This window comes from Hippoglossus stenolepis, chromosome 14 (genome assembly GCF_022539355.2).
Source record: "Hippoglossus stenolepis isolate QCI-W04-F060 chromosome 14, HSTE1.2, whole genome shotgun sequence".
Lineage (NCBI taxonomy): Eukaryota > Metazoa > Chordata > Actinopteri > Pleuronectiformes > Pleuronectidae > Hippoglossus > Hippoglossus stenolepis.
Genome location: NC_061496.1, coordinates 13,914,495 through 13,935,494, shown reverse-complemented (window position 1 = coordinate 13,935,494; position 21,000 = coordinate 13,914,495). Strand labels below are relative to the sequence as shown.

The following is a 21,000-nucleotide window of genomic DNA, read 5'->3' as shown; positions in this document are numbered from 1 at the left end:
GTGAATGTCTTACATCAGATCACTCGAAGCATTTATAGCAAAGCTTTTGAAGCTTAGGACTCCCATCGTGGCCAAATATAGTAAACGTGAATCCAGCAGCCGTGTATCTGTGTAGTGTGTGTGTGTGTGTGTGTGTGTGTGTGTGTCTGTGTGTCTGTGTGTGTGCATGTGTTCTCCTGAGTAAATGCTCTGGGGTAAAAACGTGTTTGTTATTGTTCCGAGCACTTCGACTGCAGAAAACACTGCCAATTAAAGGGGAGGTTTTATGTGTTAAGAGCAGGAAGTGTTGCCGTGTGTGGCTGCATACTATTGGCTGCACAGCTTCTCCCATGTTTCTTCCCCTGGGGACTGAGCAGCCAGAGCTCTTTACTGCCATTGCCAAATGAAAGGTAAACACGGCACACCTTTGATCAGGATTTGCATTTAAAACCCTTACTGGAACTGTGCATGAGTGTGCGCCTGTGTGTGTGTGCGGCAAGCAAATTATTGAATGACACAGTGAGGTTTTACGTGTGTGTGTGTGTGTGTGTGTGTTTAGCTTAATGAGAGGTAAGCTCTCCAGGATGCTACTGCCACCTCCTCCTCCTCCTTGTTGTTGAAGCATGAGTGAAATCATCCCTTCATCCTCGCCTCCTTCCCTCCATCCCCCCACCCGGGCTGCATGAAAACAAAACAAGGCGTTGTATGAATGAAAGTGGGAGGGGCTGAGTGGCCTAGAAAGGCAGGCAGATAGAGAGATAGATAGTGGTGCAGGGCAGGGTGAGGCTGTGGCAGAGAGGACGGATAGAGAGGAGGACAGTGGAGTAGCAGCAGCAGGAGGAGGAGGAGGGGATGAATGAATGAGTGAGCTGACTGGAGCATGTTTGGCATAGCAGCTAGCTTGTGTAGCCCAGCACTAGCGTGAGGAGAATGGGGAATAATGCTGCTGCAGTAGTACTCCCTGCTGTACTACTTGCTGAGGCCACAGTGCAGGCATGAGATAGAAACAGGAGAGTAACAGGGTGAATACAACTCGAAAGAATAACTGAAAGACAACAGAGCCGGGTGCATTGATTTATTGTATATATTGCATGATTCTATTAACATAACAGGGGGTTGTAAACAACAGTTTTTCATGATCATGTATTGAATGGATTTGAGGTAAAGCTGATTTACTAGATCCACCTATCTCTGTTTTGGCCTCGCTCCAGTCCTAAGCTCATTGTAATTCACCCAAAGCAGCAGCAGCACATTCATCTTCCCTGGCATGCTGGCTGCTTAGCTGCGTCTGCCCCCTGTCTGCCCCAGCAAGGCTAGGGTTAACCCTGGGCGTCTCTCCTCCCAACATGGAAGAGGCCATTGAATGGCTGCCTCCCCCAGCCAGCAAACACATTGGCTGAAGCTGAGGGTGGATCTGGGGTTGGAGCGGCACTCCGGCATGGATCCCTCAGCTGGAACTGGATCAGGGGAGCTTTTCTCAGCCCTCCCTGCTCTGCTATGTGATGCCTTGGTCACAGCATGTACACATACACAGCAGACAGAGGAGAGGGGGAGGGCTAGAGAAGAGCTATGCATTTTTCTCTGTGGGTCAGAGACGACTGTGGGTTTACTAGCTCATTGTAAAGAAAACGCAGTGGAGCGACCCCTGCATGAACTAACCCGGAAGGTCAAAGATGTTTTTTTTTCTAGATTGGTCCTCTTCTCTTCTGTTTGGACCTGCTATTGTCATTCTTCTTTTCTTTAACCTTATCATTCCACCCCTCCTTTTCCTCTGCAACCCTGTTTGTCCTCTCTGCTTTTACTCAGGCAGTATAATGGGCAGCCCTCACTGCCAAGGATCCTAGCTGTATCCTTGGCAGTGAGGGCTCATGTCCTCACAGAGGTGTCATCCCAACAAGACTGTCATACTGTGCCCCCAAATGCACTTTTCAACTATTTTATACCGTGATGCTCTAAGTGGTGTTTCTTCCAGTTTTGACGCCGCAAGGGAATTTTTAAATGCAATACATTTTACCCAAGAATAGGTCGGATATTAAAACTCTTAATCAAAATGCTCTTAAATGTGGAATCTTCCTTTTCGTTATGTTGTCTATTTCACCTATAAAGGAAGTGACACAGGGCAGTAAAATCACGGAAATGTTTTTAGCTTTTTTTATTTGACCCAGATCTGCTTCTTGCCCTGACTTCTTTGGCTCAGTTAGCACATGATATCAAAGCTGACAGTGTAGTGAGAAACATGGTGAGAGACGCACATTAACACGCAGGGTCATGAACAGGAAACCCAGTCGGGGGTCAGATTTGGCATATTTTGCTGTTTTTCTCTAGTGGATTCCAAAGTAAATGAAAGGATTAGATGTTCGAAATCCCGATGCTGTTTGGGGTTTTTAAGCATTATTGAACATTTTTCATTTAAAGGTGAGTACCTGATAAACCCAAGGTGTCTGAGAGTATTTTACTCGTCCAAATAATGTACTTAAGAAATGTTACTGATGTCCAAGACTGGAAGGTCAGTGCCTGGTATCAGGTGAGATCTAATGAGTCTACTGGCTCACAGACAAGGCAATAACAGCTAGTTTATTGGATCATTGCAGGGCACAGGTCAAATCACAACTGACACTCAGGCTATTTCACCAAATGCTGTTTCCAGTTAGGTCAAACTAAACCTGAAAGAACCAGTGACGTAATTTTTGTCCCATAAGCAATTTAAGTTGGAGCTGTAGATTTCCCCTATTGTGGTCACTCACTCTTTCTTGGGTATGAAATGTGAAATCAGTGGTTTTCCAAGTGAATGTTTGCAAGTCATCACTGCAGCTTATTTTGGTTTTGAAGGTTAATCATTGTTTTTTAATTCTATGCTTTTGTTTGAAATATTCAGCAAACCTTTTGGGTGAACAGTCACATTTCAGTATAACAGAGTAGAGACTGTGATGTAAGTATCAGAGTCAACAGTCCATCACTCAATAAGGAAGTCACTGATCTTAATTTTCTGTGCTTTGTCATAATTGATGATTATTTTCGGTCAGGGTCAAAACTTTTTTTACTTGCAGGACTGTAATTCTTCCTGTTGTCCGAATACTGTTCTTGTTTCTTCTTTGAACAACCACAACTATGAACACAATAAATAAAGCAATAGGGAGCCTAAAAGTCTAGCTGAGAAAACCTGTTTATAGCAGACCCAGACATGTTCATGTGTGTGTACATACACTCCTCCAAACATGCATGTGGATCCCACGATGCTCTCGGATCAGAGCAAACCACCACCTGGTGGCCACTCTGACCACAGGGATTTGCTCTTTCCGCCTCTTTTTGTTTTAATGTTGTGAGAGAAAAGCCTTTGCCTACATGCTGTTTATTTATTGATGTTTTGTTTTTATATTTGTACCTTTATGTGCACATTTGTCTTTTCATCTCCAAACGCCATCTAATCTAAGGAAAACACTAGAGGGGCCAACCAAAGCTGATATTAACCACCTCTTTTTCTTTTCTCCCTCTCCTTCTTCTCCTCAGTGTGCTTGGACAACTGTAAACATGGTGGGTGTAGCCTCCAGGGCCAATGCTGCGACCACCAGTGCCTGGGCGGCTGTTCTGAGCCAGGTAATGCCAGTAGCTGTGTGACCTGCAGGAACCTCCAGCATGGGAACACCTGTGTGGAGAAATGTCCTGCTGGATACTATGTCTTCAGGGGCTGGCGCTGCATCAGCTTCTCCTCCTGCCAGGTTCGTAATAACTAGGATTAAAGATGAACTAATTTAATATTTAGCACAAATTAACTAAACTCAGGTACTATACATGTTTTTGTTTATGTTTTCAAATTCAGGAACTTCACAACCAGTGTAAGCAGACTAAGAAGTTGAACCAGGATCGAGAGTTGAGCTGCAACGAATACGTCATCCACAATGGGGCCTGTATTCCAGAGTGTCCTTCTGGATACACCACTATAAACTCCACTACGTACGTCTGGCACACACACGCACACATGCGCACCTTAATGCCACCATCAACACTGCCACGGTTAATGATGGTAGTTCCATCATCACAGGATTGGAGATGTAACTGTCACCCACAACAAAACAACTCACTTATGACTTCAGCAGAACAAGTGGATTGTGGTCACTGAACACACTCAATAACATTTGGACACAAGAGATGGTGGCATTTGGAAGCTGATCAGACAGAAAGTAGGGCAGAAATATTTTCCCCCTATGGAAAGTGTTCTCTTGTGCTGTGGACGGTTGTTGAAAACAAAGTTCACAGACCCAGTCAGGTGAGCAAAGAAAAGGGCAAAACATCACCTGCTCCTCTGTTTGCCTCTTTGTCGACCGTAAGCAGAGGTGTTTAGCTCGTACAAACACGTAGCATTACGAATCATTTGTAACCTTGCACATATTTATAATTGTTTTAGTAAAAATAGCATTATGGATGTTTCATTCTTCCATCTGAACAAAAACATTCTGATCAAGTAAAAGGTCAGTATTTTAAAGCCCACAAAATAATAACATATGTCACTGAGTAGCACCAAATACAAAGTCTCCATATAGGCACGAGAATACATAATTTCATATGCAGAAAGCTCTCTGTCAGTTTCTGTAAACGAGTCCCTGGTGTTTTCACAGCCTCCATCACATTCTGTTCTCAGTGATTACACAGCTGCATCAAGTCAAAGCACAGAACCAAACATAAAAGAACAAATAATTTTCCACAGCAGTTTATAAATGTTTGTAAGCGTTTAAACATGCAGATTATATGCATATATTTTGTTAACTCACACTGGGTTTTGTGTTGCCCACGAAAAAACAATTTTTAGTCAGCACAGCGCAACATTTCTAATCATACTCAAGTGCTGATTATTTTGGAAACAGCCTACAAGGGTGCAGTGGAGTGAAATAATGTGACTGGGTATTTATGCACCCAAACAGCCAATTATTTTCCTATTCAAAGGATTATTCAGGAGCAACCTGAGCTCAACTTTACAGTTTGTCTGGTACATGTTTACTTAGTGTGGTTGAGCGGTTCACACAAGATTATTTTGTGTGGATTAATAGTAATTTGATTGACCTGGGGATGTATTTAAAGACAGTTAGATTTGAGCACATTGTGTGCTGCCAAAGAGAATATATTTTAGTTTAAAGGTGGTGAGAAAAGTTTAGCTGCTTTCAGATATGCACAGAAGTCTGGACATTTTCCTGTATGTGAGAACGCACATGTTGAGTCAGTTGCCGTGGACATTTTCAGGTACCTTTCCTGCCGACCCTCTAGTAAAAGGTCTGAGTGAGCCCATATGAGAAGACAGCAGGAAAAGTGAAGTGAGTGAGCGGGCGTGTTGACGGCGTTTCAAATAAGAGACTAATGCAAAACTGGAAGAAATATCTGAATGAAAAAGACACCTCTTTATCATGGACATAGAGGACGCAGACAAAGATCTTCATCTTGGAAAGACATTGAGACTTGAGGGCTTATTTTAATAATGGTCGACGTCTGCGTCGAATTCGATGTGTTGTAAACAAAAACTCATGATTTTAATAGTGGTAAATATACATCATGTCCTACCTCCTGCATTCTTTACCCAGGCGGCACCCCTCACCTAAATGGTGTTGAGAATGCGTCTGAATCAGAAAATCTCCTCTTCATATGTGAAAGGAGAACTCCAGAAAATGTCCGGACCTCATTTTCCAGATATTTTCCAGAGTTCATGTCTGCAAACAGCTTCAGTCACACGGGTGTAAGATTAAAAAAACAACTAATTCCTGTAGGATCTATTTGTCCATTAACGCAAGGAAGCGTTTATGTTATTGTAAATGGCCCATGAATGTAAAACCAACCTAAAAATAAATGATTTGACCTCACCTGGTCCTGTTTAGCTCGCAACTTTGTCTGCATGTGCAACAAGCAAGGGTGTGACCTTACTTAGCACTCCTACATTCTTGGTACTCATACTATTACCAGGGGGGGTGTTAAAGAACGTCACTGGCATCCTCATTAAATTACTTCAGTAGCTGTTGCCAAATGATGAGGACATGTATTTGTTTTGATGCCAAGTACATATTTCGAAACCGCTACTTGTTTGCATGCTTACAAAACACACACCCATTTCAGCAATGAGGACGAGACGTTTTATAGTAGAAACGTGGCGAATGAAATACCCCTGTCGTCCGTCTGTGGCGAGTTTAAAGCTGACGGAGCAGCTACGACAGGCTCTGCCAGGTTAGTTATATAATTTAAGACACATCATCACATGCCAAGTCACATACCGAGGAGAAATGTTATGCACTTATGCTATAAGGGAAGTCTTTACGTTTGTTTCAGATAAAGATGTGAAAGAATTTCGAGCAGGAAGAGAGATGAAGCACGAGTGAAGAAGAAGCAGAGTGAAGTGTATTTCTGAGTGGGTTCTAATAAGAGCAGGTTGTGTGCTGGGGATGTCAGCACTGATTGAATCCACAGGTGGTAGGATGATGGATGGTGTTTTTATGTTTCTGGTTTACCTGAATGTGTGTATTTGTGTGTACATATTTTCATTAAATGTTTGTGCACAGAATGTGTTATTTCCTATAGGTGCAGTCTGAAGGAAGTGTCCACTGTTTCCAGATATAGAGAGATATATGGTTTACACACATGCACATATATATAATTAAACTTCACAGTTATGGTTAACTAGGTATAGTGTAGGTGTGTGTGTGTGTGTGTGTGTGTGTGGGTGTGTGCAGAGATTGACTTTCCCTTGCTTGCTGCCAGCCTGCAGGGATTATCAGGTGCTTAGACAGAAAAGAACATTGCTTTAAGTCTCAGTCATACGCCCTCAGGTATAAGACAGAATGGCATCCTTTTTATGTTTTTGTGTTTTTTGTCTGTGTGTCGATGTGTGTGTGTCGATGTGTGTGTGCCTCACATTATGTGATAAACAAGACTTCTCTTTTCCATTGGGATTCAGTTGCAGTCACAACATCAGGGCCTGTTTGTGTGTGTGTGTGTGTCTGTGTCTATTTGTGTGTGTTTTACTGCTATGCTTTACTTGTACAAAGAACAAGCGTCATCACAGTGGCTGAGCCAGGCAGAAGCTACACTCAGACACACAAACACCCAGATAGTCAGGCCGACGACAGACAGATCATATGAATGCGTACACGTAGCGCACGCACGCACGCGCACACACACAGTTGGAAAATGGAGACTCTTTGCATCATGGTTTTTATTTGACACCAATAAACTGATGGATCATAACATGTTATCTCTTTGGCCTCCTATCATATTATGCAAATATAATTATATGTTTTGTCAGTCTGGCTATGTAGAATTGTTGAAAGTTATTATATATAATACAAACAAACAGCTAAAACCTAATGAACCAGGTGTCACTTTAAGGTTAAACTGTCTCATGATTCTGACACAGGAACTGTCAGGTGAACGATATGAGATATGTTTGATAGTAAGATGCTCTTCATGGTCATTTCTTCACTTCAGACAGTTTGCTGTGCCCTCTTGATATTTGGTCATCACTCACATCTACTGTATGAAGTGTTTTCCTGGAGGCTGTGTGGGACTCAAGCGGCAGCTGCTGCCTCAGTTCTAGATGGTTCTAGCAGACCCTGGAGCCCGAGTCACAGAGTTCAGCCGGACAGAAAAACACTGTCCCTTTAAGAGCCGCCGCTGGACCCAGCCTGTCTGCCTGTGTGTCTGTGTTTTTCAGTACAACGGCCCAAAACATTCTCTCTTTCTACACTGCAACTAGAGCGTTACTTTTGAGAAGCTGAATATACAATTTTCCATGTGGAAGAGAAGAGAGAGGGAGACACAAAATATTCTAGAAATAGTTTCTCCTCTTCCTTCACTGTTGTTTCGGATCATTCGGATCATTCCAGTCCGTTTCCACTCGCTCAGAAGTCATCCAGGGGAAACACTGGTTTAGCCACTGATTGATGTAAATTATTAAGAGCTGGATAAGATGGAAACTAGGAGAAGCCAGGTGTGCAATGGGTCATTTGGCCCTCGCAGGGTGGACAGGAAATGCCAGACGAGGACCAAAACAGCACCCCTGGGAGTCAGTGTCGCATTTCACTGTGTTGAATTGCGTCTATAGCACAGCCTGGGAGTTTGGAGGGAAAGAAGGGGCTCGATATGGATAAGAATGTATGTACGTGTGAGTATGTGTGTGCTCCCTGGAGAGGAGGATTATAATAAGAGTTGCATAAACATAGAATTAAAACAGGGTCAGCTCACAAATGGCAGTTCGCGCAGAGCTTGCAAGGACCCCGCAGTGAACAACAGCATCCTTTGTTAGCTGCTCCCTGGACACAGGAGCTGCTTTATGAAGGTGCCTGTTAAAGCTGCTCTTTGATGTCACTGTCACCTTTCGCTTTGAAACTCTGATCAGCTTTAAAATCTATTAAATCGCCCAGCGTCACGCCTGCTCTCTTCTGATTTATAGATCGCATTTTCAAGAAAAAGGAAAACGTTTACTTTCTTATTCCTGTTACATCAGTGTTCTGAATAAACGCTGATGGGCGGGGAATGCAGTCATTTATTGGTGTTGGTAGCTATATGTGGAGGTCACCCACCAAACAAAATAAAGCATTTTATAGTTTACGTGTGAGGCAGCTCTTTGTGGTTGGAGATGTCAAAGCTGGAAGTGGAATTAAAGAAGAGGATGATGTTCTTTTCAAGAGGGCTTCAAAAAAAAAAAAAAGAATAAATAGCGCTCATTTGTGAATGAAGCGCCCGGGTCCCTTTTCTCTGTGTGGCGTGTTCCCGGCTGCTCGCTAGACAAGGCCTGCCTTTTGAGAATGAATTTCCTGAAAGGCAGTGCTTTCAAGGCCTCATTGCCCCGCGTGTGCGAGTGCGATTACGTGCATAAGCACATGTTTGCAGGGAGAGGATGCAACTCATGGAGCTGAGTGAGGGAGGGAGAGAGGAACAGAGGAAGCCTGTTGGGAACTGCAGCTGGTGTTTCAGTCCTGTTGTTTTTGTTGTCTGTGATTGTGCATTCGTGCGTGCGTGTGCGTTGCATGTGCCACAGGAGTAATTGAGGCAAAGGAGGAGAAAGCGAAGCTCTCTCCCTCTAACGCTCGGTACTAAAAAATGAAGGAGGGTGAAATGTGGATGAGAGATTGCATAATCTAATTGTGGTCCTAAAAGCCTATGTATTCATTATGAGACTTATCAAATTAATTGAGAGAATTATAGAGATTCACCTCAGATTACATCTCAGCTCATTCATTGAATTTCGGTGCAGTGTTGTGATGATTGTCACTTATTTAAGACAAGTGATGGATTCGATCAGTGTGGGAACCACTTTAATACTAATTCAGATTTCTAAGCATTTTTTTTTACTGCGAAAGTTTAGTTCTAGCTCAAATTTTATTCGTCTCTAAATCACTTTGGTCATTAGAAAATCTTGAGTTAGTATTTTGTGATGTGCTTTAAGTGAGCACGTTTTTTTACATTTTCTTAATGTTGAGGGCAAAGAACGGAGCTAAAAATTTGAAATGAAGTAATGTCAACATTAAACACGTTGTAAACTTAAATATTTGTTCAGAAATCTGTTGGTCTGCATTTGAAAAATCTGTATATATTCCATTGCGCAGACGAAACGTGTATCAGTTAAAATTCCTATGAACAGATCCGCCCTTGTTTGAATACGTCGTTCCAACCCACGCCACGACTGTACGTCACTGAGCATTCCTGCCTCATGCCATTCAATCCTGCTCCATTCCATTTCTCATATCTGCACACACAAACATTCATTGTATTATTTGTTTTGTTTTGTTTTCCTCTTTCATAAACTAGGTTGTTGTTTTGTTCCACCGACGGCATTACTCTTGAAATATGTCAACGATGTTTCCTAGCGCCTTGACTCCTGACACTTTACTCATCACGTTACAAATGATTGTGAAATTGGTCGTTAGCTCACATGGAGAGTGCAGCTTTACTTGTTGTGCAACATATTCTCATTTTGATACACTGCACATCATTTCCACACTTTCCCGTATTGATCAACATCAATAAGGTTCAGTGCATGAAAGTTAATTGATGCTGATGTTGTATTTATGGTTCTAATCTGTGTGCGCTTCTCTTGTGTGTTTACAGGTTGACCTGTTCACCTTGTGCAGGCCTGTGTCCTAAACTGTGTGTGGGAAATAAGACGATTGATTCGGTAAACTCAGCCCAGGCTTTGCGAGGCTGCACTGTTCTCCACGGCAACATGATCATCAAGATTCGAGGAGGGAGTGAGTACTGCTACACCTCACTGTCTGACGGGCCTCGTGGAGAGGCTCTGGTTTTCTCACTGTCTCCATCTCCTCCTTCCTCCATCCCAAGTGTTTCTCAGTCCATGTCTGTCCCTTTATTAGGACATTTAGTTTGCCTTTCTTATTTCTTACCATTTGCTGTCTGTATGACCAACGGCTTTCTTTTCATTGTCTTAATATGTTCTGTTCTTTTTTCTTGCTCTTTGACCTCTGAGATTAATTTTATGCTATGAAATGTGCTTTATAAATAAAGTTTATAATTATTATTCCTATCATCCCCTTGCAGATAACATAGCTGCTGAGTTGGAGGCTAGTCTGGGCCAGCTTGAGGAGATCACAGGCTACCTGACTGTTCGCCGAGCGTACGCACTGGTCTCCCTCTCCTTTCTACGCAAACTACGTATCATCCGGGGGGAGCATCTCGAGACAGAGTAAGTCCTCTCCTCCTCTCTTCCTCTCCTGTCCTCTCCTCTCCTAAGTTGTATTTAACTTCTTTATCTGTCTTGTCCTCCGCCTCTCCTAGTATTTATGCCTTCTATGCGCTGGACAACCAGAACCTGCGAGAATTGTGGGATTGGTCCAAGCACAACCTGACCATCCCGCATGGTCGTATGTTCTTCCACTACAACTCCAAACTCTGCATGTCTGAAATCAGAAAAATGGAGGAGGTAACGGGAACCAAGGATCGCAACCAAAAGAATGACATCGCTGTACGCAACAATGGGGACCAAGCCTCCTGTAAGATATTCAAAATGTCTGACTTATCTTTATGAGCTTTGATGATGACTGTATTTATTTTAAAATGTTTTAGTTGCAGATCTTAATGTAGAATTTAGCTGGAAATCTTTTTTATTTTTGAGCGTTTTAGTTACTAAATATATATTTACACATATAAGATAAATATTGGCAGACAGAAAAAAAACCTTAAAGCTCATGAGGACATCCTTACTCTATGTGATGAGCTTTTAGCCTCAGATTTATGTTTTGACACATGATTTTATAAATGAAAAAGCAGCAATCATGTTTTAATCTTTAATCCTTATTCTGTGATATCCTCGACCTCAAAAGCATTGATGTGTTTGATGTTCTGCTGTTCAATATCCAAATGCATATGCTTTTTAACCCTTAGGTGAGACTAAGCTGCTGAAATTCACTCTGATCAAGACTACATCAAATATGATTATGCTGAAGTGGGAGCCCTTTTGGCCGTTAGATTTCAGAGACCTGCTGGGATTTATGGTTCTCTACAAAGAGGCGTAAGTATCAGACAAAAAAGAAGGGATTTGTTTTTGATAGCATGAAATAAAGTATTACCAAAGTTATATTAGCAGTTAGTCATATTGGGCAACTGCTTTGCTTGAATGACTGGCCTTGTTTCCTGTCACTGCCGCCTTTGATACTGTTAATAATGATATTTTGATGAAAAGACTGAACGATTCAGTTGGTTTGGAGCAGGTCCTCTTCTCATTGGCTTTAAATCTGATGCAAATATTTTCCCTGAGGTTTCACAAGGATCTGTTGTAGGACATTTGCTTTTTTTATTCTATACATATGCTGTGATACAGAGGACTCACTGCTTTATTGTGATGTTCTTGATAATATTAACTGCTGGATATCAAGATGATTCACAGAAAAGTAACAAAAACCGAGAAAGGAAATTGATTGAATCATAGAATAACAGTAACTTTGAGAGTCTTATCAGGAACTATACTACAACTGTCTTCTGACCATTTTCTTTCCATCTGCTCCAGGCCTTATAGGAATGTGACAGAGTTTGATGGCCAGGACGCGTGTGGCTCTAACAGCTGGGCAATTGCCGATGTTGATACTCCATCCCGTTCCACTGATGGCAAGAAGGGGGAGGATCCAGGGCACCTAATCCGACCAGTGAAGCCCTGGACCCAGTACGCCATAATGGTTAAAACTCAACTGTCTGCATCTGATGAGCATCAAGTTCATGGAGCCAAGAGCGAGATCATTTACGTCCGCACCAATGCCTCCAGTGAGTTAATCCAAGCTATAAAAAAACACACTTCTCTGGAGTTCTTTTTTTTTTTTTTTTGTGAGAATTTGTACTTTTTATTTCGGACATTGGATTCAATAGAAACTGTTTAGCTGACGGTTGAGAGTGTCAGACTTTAAAAATAGATGTTAAAGAAATTCTACACAGACTCCCAATATTTTGGACTTTTGACTTTCTTGGCTTAAGGGTACCCTGTGGAGTTTATTCTGTAAACAAGCCCAAGTTTCTTTCTTCTTTTTTTTTTGGTGCCCTTTGCTTTACCAGTCACAGGACAGGTTTCATTCATGTGATCGAGTGGGATCTCCTTTCTCATTTTGGTTAAAGTATCTCTGAATGAGGCCTCAAGTCATAAAGTACCAATGCTGTCCTGACTGTTGTCTCTCTTCCTCTGTCCTTCCCAGAGCCCTCAGTGCCTCTCGACCCCATCTCCTCCTCCAACTCCTCCTCTCAGATCATCCTGAAGTGGAAGCCGCCAACAAGTCCCAACGGCAACATCACCCACTACCGCATCATCTGTCGCAAGCAGTCTGAGGACAGTGACCTCTACAAGTTCGACTACTGCCTACAAGGTTAGTATCCGCTGATTGCCGCTCCTGAGTTTGTCCAGACTGTTTGAAAACAAGTTAGCTGCTGCTCACGTCACATTATTTACTCTGACTGTCCCTCTCACCTGTTTCTTCTACTCAGGGATGAAGCTGCCGTCTCGCACCCCGACCCACCTGGACAGTGAGGATGAGCAGAAGTGGAACCACACAGATGAACCCACCTCAGGGGGAAGGTGCTGCGCCTGCCCCAAGACGGACCACCAGCTAAAGAAGGAGCAGGAGGAGATCGAGTACCGCAAGACTTTCGAGAATTACCTGCACAACGAAGTCTTCGAGAGCAGGTACACGTCTCTGATTGTATTTAAATGTTGATTCTCATGCTGATCAGGAAAGTAATACAATTGGCACACTTGCATGGTCACACATGCCAATGCTTTCTGTTGCCCTTTAGCTGTAAGTCATTTTTATTTATTATTCTCTTGTTGACTTTAGGGGGAAGTCAATAAGCAATTCAGAGGTTAAATCATGTTTCCAGCAATATCAGAATGTTTTTAGCTCTTTTATTTCAAATAACTTTTACCGACATGCCACAGAGATACTTATGACACCTAGTGCATTAAAGATGCATTTTCATACAGACTCATACATACATTAATGAACATGTACTTGTTTATTTTCAATGCTCAGTGCATTTAAAGTTACAGTGGCACCTAGAAGAGCTCCCTGTGTTGTTAGTTTGTGTTTGTGGCCACACAGCAACAACACTGGAGCTCCTCTGTCCAGCCAGAGTACATCACTCCCACATGATGTGTGTCTCAGTGCGACTCTGTGCCAACCTTGTCTTTTCCATCCATGTGTGTGGTCCAGGTGTTATTCATGTTGTAGGGGCCTGTATCACATTATCGAGACTTGTCTTCCTCATGGAGACAAAAGGGAAATAACCATGATGTAAAACTTTAGATTTTAAGGTTCAGCGGGTTGTAGATATGAATGTGTTTAGAATAAGTCACCAAGAAGTTAATGTTATTCGTGGTAAGGCCTCTGAAGTCACAGAGACACGACTGTGTGTGTGTGTGTGTGTGTGTGTGTGTGTGTGTGTGTGTGTGTGTGTGTGTGTGTGTGTGTGTGTGTGTGTGTGTGTGTGTGTGTGTGTGTGTGTGTGTGTGTGTGTGTGTGTGTGTGCGTGTGTGTGCGTGCGCGCAGTTTATGTAGACACTTGTTTTTGTACTGGGCACCACAGTGGGGGGCTTAGGGTGGGAGGTGCTGATTGTCTGGGCCCCGGTGCCCCTACCCTGACACACACACAAACACCCACAGTCTCTCCCGCCGCTTCCCTAGGGGAGTGATTACTGTGCCCATTATTATTCATGCCAGTCAGGGATGCAGTCATGCAGACTGCCATTTGGACACACACAAACCTCCAAACTCACACACACACCTCCGCTGCATTTTGAACCCATGCCACTGAATCAGCCATGGTAAAGTACATGAAAAATAAAATAAGAAACTCTGTGTGCTTTGTTTTTCCAACATAAAAAGAGATGCAGGACATTTAGTATTTTTCTCCAACCTGAGCGAGTATTGGTTCAACATTAACTCAGTCGTACACTTCCCTGTCGAGTGAGGGAGACGCTTCCATTACAGCAGCTCTGGGGTAAAGTGCAGTGCTCAAGGAGACTTAATGGTGATTCTTTAAGGATTCTACTTGATGTTACACTGCTGGAGTTCTGGGTCTTACCTTTGCTGCGTTCATGGCCTTTGTGGTCGACTAACACTGAGTGGACTTTGTGGACAGTTGACTTTGCTCATCGGCACCACTGAGTGGTGAGGGTCGGTAGTTCTTCCAGCCAGTAGTAGATGGTATTTGTGGATAAATGTCATGTAATCAAACTTGCCCCACACAAGGTTATTGTGAGCAGAGGTCCCCTCTGGTCTCCCCCACACTACTGCTCCAGTTTAATTTACACAAAATGCTTCTGACTTAATGTTGACTTGCCTGAGACTCATGTAGAAACTTCAGAAAAAGTTTTTACTGACACTTCAAGAATTATTTTCTCCAGTTTGTGTTTTGCCTGAACTTTGTTCACTGATTTTCTTGTTGCTCTGTTGCTTCAGACCGTCTCGCCGTCGACGCTCAGTGGGAGTTGCAAACGCCACCCTCCTCCCTCACTTCCTTACCACAGCTCCCAGTTTTCCATTTGGCTCCACAACAGCCAGCCCTGATGACGACGACGACAAGGGCGATGAGGGATCCAAGGTCTCAAAGACGTTACATTTTTTTATATCATATTAGTATTTTTCTGCATATCCTTTATGTGTAGATGTATTTATCGTTGATTTTTCTTTCCTTATTTTGGGTTGATAGAAGCTCATAAAAAATATCAATCCTCTTTACAAGTCATTCGAAAAAACATACTCGAAAATCTGTAAATTCCTTTTAACTTTTGCTAAATTTGTCAATCTTTTATTTCTATTCTGTATTTTTTTGTAAATCACAAAAACATACATTTTTGTATCCGATTATATCATTATCCGGAAAAATGCAAAGAAGAGCACATAAATATGTTTGCCTCAGAATGACACAGGTAGATGCTGTATTCTATGAAACACAGTTTATACTGAGCTTAAACAAAAAAGAAATTTCTTCTTTGGCATCACTGCAGTGTGAGGGAATTTGTCTGTGCCCATAAATCCTTGATGCCACTAGAGTGATAAGATTTCTCATCTTTTCTGCTCAGGTGGAGCTGAAGGTGTTGTCGAAGGAGTCAACAGTCATTTCCAACCTGCAGCACTTCACCAGTTACAAGATAGAGATCATGGCCTGCAACCACATGACGGACATCAAACGCTGCAGCATGGCTACTTATGTCAGTGCCCGAACAATGCCTGAGGGTAAGAACACATGCAAACCACACACACACACACACACACACACACACACACACACACACACACACACACACACACACAGTTTTAGGTAACCAACAGTAGATGCTCGCTACAGTAAAGTACGAAAAACAAGTCCTGATATGAATCCTACCTTCATGAAGGTTATAGAGTTCAGTTTTTGTTGAAACCATTACAGATCAATGTAGGGGTCATTTTGAAAGCTTTTTTTTGTGGTGTACTACATTAGAAATGTTGGCCACCCTATTTATAATCAGTCCTGGTAGGCTATATCGCAGAAAAATACTAATGAGAACTCAGATTAACACTAGAATGGCACTCAGCAGAGTTTATACCTCTGCCAAGGCTCAACAGTGTCCTTATAAAACCACATTTGAATTCACTAGATACTGATCTGGCTCCACACCCAAAATGAATGGGTTCTTCCGTGATTCATACCTTTCACCAAGTTTCGTCCTAATCCATCCAGTAGTTTTTGCATGATCCTGCTAACAAACAAACAAATGCTGATAAAAACTTAACCTCCTTGGCGTAGGGTAAAAGAAAACGCAAGCAGTTCACACAAGTTCCAAAAAAGCAGTGAATATTTCTTTCTAGAGGCAGAAGTTGCAAGTGGCCACACTAAGAACTCTGTGGTAACACTTTGCTTTATACTGTACATATGTCACATGTTTCTCTTCATGTCTGGTTCCTGCAGAGAAAGCGGATGACATCCCAGGCCTCGTCACCCATGAGATAGTGACGGCTGAGCCTCCCTATGTCTTGATAAAATGGAACAAACCCCGATCCCCCAACGGCCTCATCATCCTGTATGAGGTGTTCTACAGGAAAGTTGGAGACTCAGAGGTCAGTATGAAACCATTGCCCAAGTATTAGAGTGTTGGGATGCAAGAAAAAAAGTGAGTGGAAGGAAGGAAGGGTCGTGGATCTTTTTTATGCAATGCAGGAGGCAGGGATGAGGGGGGGAATGAGGCAAGTGTACTCTGCAGGAAGGAGAAATATGGGGTTCAAAGGCGTGCATGAAATCATAGATGAAGGTAAGAAGAGGTGCAGAGAGAGGGAGTGATCTGGGTGAACTCTGGGGAGTAGATGCAGGTAGGAAAGGAGGGGTTTGCTGTATCTTCTCAAATTCTGTCTGTTCCTTATATAGAGAGAGGAACAAAGAAAATATTTGTTGACAAACTCCCAGTCCCACCACAGTGCGTGTTAACGTTTTCTGCTGTGTGTATTTGCATATTATTATTTCTGTGTTTGTGCAAATAAGTGCTTGTCTGTGACACTGGGTGTGTGTCTGAGTGTGCACGCGTGTGTGTGTGTGCGTGTTGTTGTTGTTTACTTGCTGTAAATGTGTGAATTCATCTCTCATTGCTATTCATTGCTGCACTGCCTGACCCTAGGAGCCAGTAGCAGGTCTGTTGCCATAGTGACAGAGGCAGGAAGGAAGACTAGAATGCAGTGGCAGGGATGGACTGATCTCAGACATCTCCAGTGCACTGAGCTGCACTGAAAACACACCACTCACTAACACACCCTGCAGTGGAAACAAACTGATCTGGATGTTCATGTCAGAGGGTCACATTCATTATTTAGTTTATTGCTCAGTGGAGGAACAGAGCAACACTAAACACACACGAATAATCATGGAACATTTTTGCATGTTCTCTAACCAATCAGTTTTGCAGGGTTTCTTGCATATTCTACAATGTGAGGCAGTCACTATAAAATTCAGTGATGTGATACAATATAAATATGATACTGTTCATGAAATGTATATTCTGCATTCCTAGGGCGTTGACTGAGGACATTAAATCTCACTTTACCATTAATTGACCAGAAGTTGCATATAATGGAAATATGTAAAGAAAGATCTAGTAAATGATCTAAAAACCAGCTCCAGTGACATCGATTGAATTACTTTATTTCAACATGAAAAGATTGTGAATCTCCTTCAAACTTTGTTCAGTTTAAATGCTGTGTCTTTGAACACTTTGGCTGTTTTGTCTTGCACCTCTTGGTCTCTGGTGTAAATTTGACTTCTGGTTTTCTGAATCTTCTTACTGAAGTTATTTTTTGTTCTTCTTCCAGGTTCACACAGCTTGTGTGTCACGGCCGGCCTACCTCAAGTCATCTGGCACGAAGCTCTCGCTTGTGCAGCCTGGAAACTACAGCGTGAGGGTCCGCGCCACCTCCCTGGCAGGAAATGGTTCTTTTACAGAAACCACTTACTTCTTCATGCCCAATCGTAAGTCCGACTAAACTCAAAAGTCATACATTACTCACATGCATCTGCAAGTTCATAAACTTTAAATTGACTCAATGCTGGTTACAACAGGTGAGGTCCTTCAAGACATTTTCTTTAAAACATTAAATGTATGTTTTGGGTAGAAAACATAAAGTAAATAAAAGCTATTTAATAACCAAATATTTTTTATGCTCAGACTACAAAATGTTTGTGTCCGTTTAGATGGTCACCGTGGGAGGTTAGGCAGTTATAGAGACATAAATGCTACATAGTGATAGACTACATGTTACTTCCTGACAAATCACTGTTTGCCATCTTTTTGTGTGTGACGTTCCGTGTGCGACTGTCTATCAGGGACAAGAATGTAAACAAACACGGTGTCTGAAGCTGGGTGTATGATACTGGCTCTTTTGCGAACGTAAAAGCCTGAAAAGCTTTCCTCTGTTTCACAATTCCACATTTGATTGAACTTGCACCGTACAACCACAACATCATTCCTCTTTCACTTTGCCATGTTTACATTTGGATGTGGCGTCATCTCATTGCTATTAGCTGTTTTATTGGTCAAACCCATCCATGTTAGGACATTGTGAGGCATCCCAGATCTGTAGTTGGTTGTTGTCCATTATGAAACTGCATGTGATGAAACAATCAATGATTGAATCTGAACTCCCAGTCCCCCTCTGTCTTCAGTTTACAGCTGACATCTTGTAGTCTGACCCCGCATGATTATTCTTTATTCACACACAGTGACCTGACTGCTGACTTCTGTGTTTTATTGCAGCGGATCCAGGTTTAATTTGGATTGTGATCGGTCCAGTCATCTGCTTTATCCTGCTGCTATTTGTGGGTGCTGGAGCCTTCTGGATAATCAAGAAGAGGTGAGATGGAGCTTATTTTGTTTAACAACCAATGGTGGGATTTGAATTTTGAGTGTTTAAATACTTTGACCCAGTAGCTATCAGGGCATATAAACTGTTACAGGACATATAAAAAGACTATTTTGACAAGTCTGTGTGAAGCAAGAAGGTCAGAATTTGCAGGAGAAAGTTCACGTGTTATGACAGTTTTCAGCGTCTCACATGTGTTCTGTGGTTGTTGTGTTACAGACAAACAGAAGGGCCGACAGGACCTCTTATCGCCTCCTCAAACCCTGAGTACATCAGCGCTAATGATGGTAAGAAGGGCATCATTAAAGATTAAGAAGTACAACACTTGGAGCTTTCTCTGAATATCTTCAGATAATAACCATCATTGTAACTGTATTTATAAATATAGATATTGCCCCAGGATCATCTGGGAAAGCTCCACTTAATCAAAATGGTAATTTGTGTCTGTTTTGTGTGTAGTGTATGTTCCTGATGAGTGGGAGGTGCTCCGCGAGAAGATCACGGTGCTCAGAGAGCTCGGTCAGGGCTCCTTCGGCATGGTGTACGAGGGTATCGCCAAGGACATCATTAAAGGAGACCCGGATACACGCGTGGCCGTCAAGACGGTCAACGAATCAGCCAGCCTGCGGGAGAGGATCGAGTTCCTCAACGAAGCCTCCGTCATGAAGGCCTTCAGTTGTCACCATGTGGTACGACATACTTTCCTCTGACAGTCCAATCACAGAAGCAGTGATAAATACTACTATACTTATAAAATGCTCCCGAGGACGGAGATCGCTTTAGCTTTCAGACAAAAGCGTATATCGTATATTTCATAAGATTTTTCTCTTGGATGAGAGAATTTACATTATGGCTTTAAGTTGTCACAGTGTGGTCCTGTCTGCTCCTTTTTAACAGCAGAACTGTTTCTTTTGAAGGTGAAGTAATTTAGGATGGCATACACTGAAGTGAAATATTGATACTGATGGATTTTAAATATACCCCAGGGATCATGAGGTTGAATTAAGCTTTCAACTTCAATGTGAAGGTGTTAACATCGTCATCTGCTGATGAACAGTGTGGGAGTTGTGGTTCTTTAGTATTGTACAGGGTTTAAGTGGCCAACACTTGGAAGATTTTAACATAAATTTGTTGTTTTTACTGTTCATAATTTGCACGTGTATAACCACTTGTGTTTGTCTCTGTGTAGGTGCGTCTGTTGGGTGTGGTGTCCAAAGCTCAGCCCACCCTGGTCGTGATGGAGCTGATGACCCACGGGGACCTGAAGAGCTACCTGCGGAATCTCAGGCCCGACTCAGAGGTAAGTAGTAGAAATGGTTACAGCCAAAGGCAGCTCAGTTCTGATATGTCCACCCATCACTGACAGACTGAATGAATGTATTCTTGTTTGTTTTGTAGAACAATCCTACGGGCCGCTCACCTCCCACGCTGAAGGAGATGATCCAGATGGCTGCAGAGATTGCAGATGGCATGGCCTACCTCAACGCCAAGAAGTACGTCCACAGAGACCTGGCAGCCAGGAACTGCATGGTAGCAGAGGACTACACTGTCAAGATCGGAGGTACGGTTGCCCGTGTTTGTTTTCCTCGTTGTTTGTTCTGTATATGGTGAAGTTGAATCAAAGTTGTCACAGAGTGAAACTATCAATGGGGAGATGTTTGTGTGTGTGCGCTCACAGTGAAGTTGTATTGAGCTGTCATTCTCTATCATAGACTTTGGAATGACGCGAGACATCTATGAGACTGACTACTACCGTAAAGGAGGGAAGGGTCTACTTCCTGTCAGGTGGATGGCTCCTGAATCGCTGAAGGACGGAGTCTTCACTGCCCACTCTGACTGCTGGTGAGACATGACTTTAGCAGCAGTTGTGTGGTCTTTTCAATCCTGATACATGGTGCATTTGATCACATTGGTCTGTGCGTTTGTGTGTCTGCAGGTCATTTGGCGTTGTGCTGTGGGAGATCAGTACGTTAGCAGAGCAGCCTTACCAGGGTTTGTCCAACGAACAGGTTCTAAAGTTCGTCATGGACGGAGGATACTTAGACAGGCCGGATAACTGCCCTGAGAGAATGTGAGTAAATATAGACACTACCCTTCAACATAAGGTTATCTGCAATTTTGATCATTACAAATGTTTTAGGGTTGTTTTCAGGCCAATTGAGACTTTGAGAGA

The 21,000-nt window shown here is 42.6% G+C and overlaps 1 protein-coding gene across 1 annotated transcript in view; it reads left to right on the top strand.

Moving 5' to 3' along the window:
* The window catches only part of insrb (insulin receptor b), an 82,265-nt gene that overhangs the window by 52,339 nt on the left and 8,926 nt on the right, over positions 1 to 21,000 (top strand). The window contains exons 3-22 of the mRNA XM_035176283.2: positions 3,487 to 3,695; positions 3,797 to 3,930; positions 10,060 to 10,199; positions 10,507 to 10,651; positions 10,744 to 10,958; positions 11,350 to 11,476; positions 11,972 to 12,222; positions 12,645 to 12,812; positions 12,931 to 13,129; positions 14,904 to 15,045; positions 15,527 to 15,680; positions 16,393 to 16,541; positions 17,781 to 17,937; positions 18,722 to 18,818; positions 19,047 to 19,114; positions 19,287 to 19,516; positions 20,017 to 20,127; positions 20,226 to 20,388; positions 20,540 to 20,669; positions 20,764 to 20,898. Of these exons, the coding sequence (XP_035032174.1) occupies positions 3,487 to 3,695; positions 3,797 to 3,930; positions 10,060 to 10,199; positions 10,507 to 10,651; positions 10,744 to 10,958; positions 11,350 to 11,476; positions 11,972 to 12,222; positions 12,645 to 12,812; positions 12,931 to 13,129; positions 14,904 to 15,045; positions 15,527 to 15,680; positions 16,393 to 16,541; positions 17,781 to 17,937; positions 18,722 to 18,818; positions 19,047 to 19,114; positions 19,287 to 19,516; positions 20,017 to 20,127; positions 20,226 to 20,388; positions 20,540 to 20,669; positions 20,764 to 20,898 (3,124 nt within the window). The remainder of the gene's footprint in view (positions 1 to 3,486; positions 3,696 to 3,796; positions 3,931 to 10,059; positions 10,200 to 10,506; positions 10,652 to 10,743; positions 10,959 to 11,349; positions 11,477 to 11,971; positions 12,223 to 12,644; positions 12,813 to 12,930; positions 13,130 to 14,903; positions 15,046 to 15,526; positions 15,681 to 16,392; positions 16,542 to 17,780; positions 17,938 to 18,721; positions 18,819 to 19,046; positions 19,115 to 19,286; positions 19,517 to 20,016; positions 20,128 to 20,225; positions 20,389 to 20,539; positions 20,670 to 20,763; positions 20,899 to 21,000) is intronic.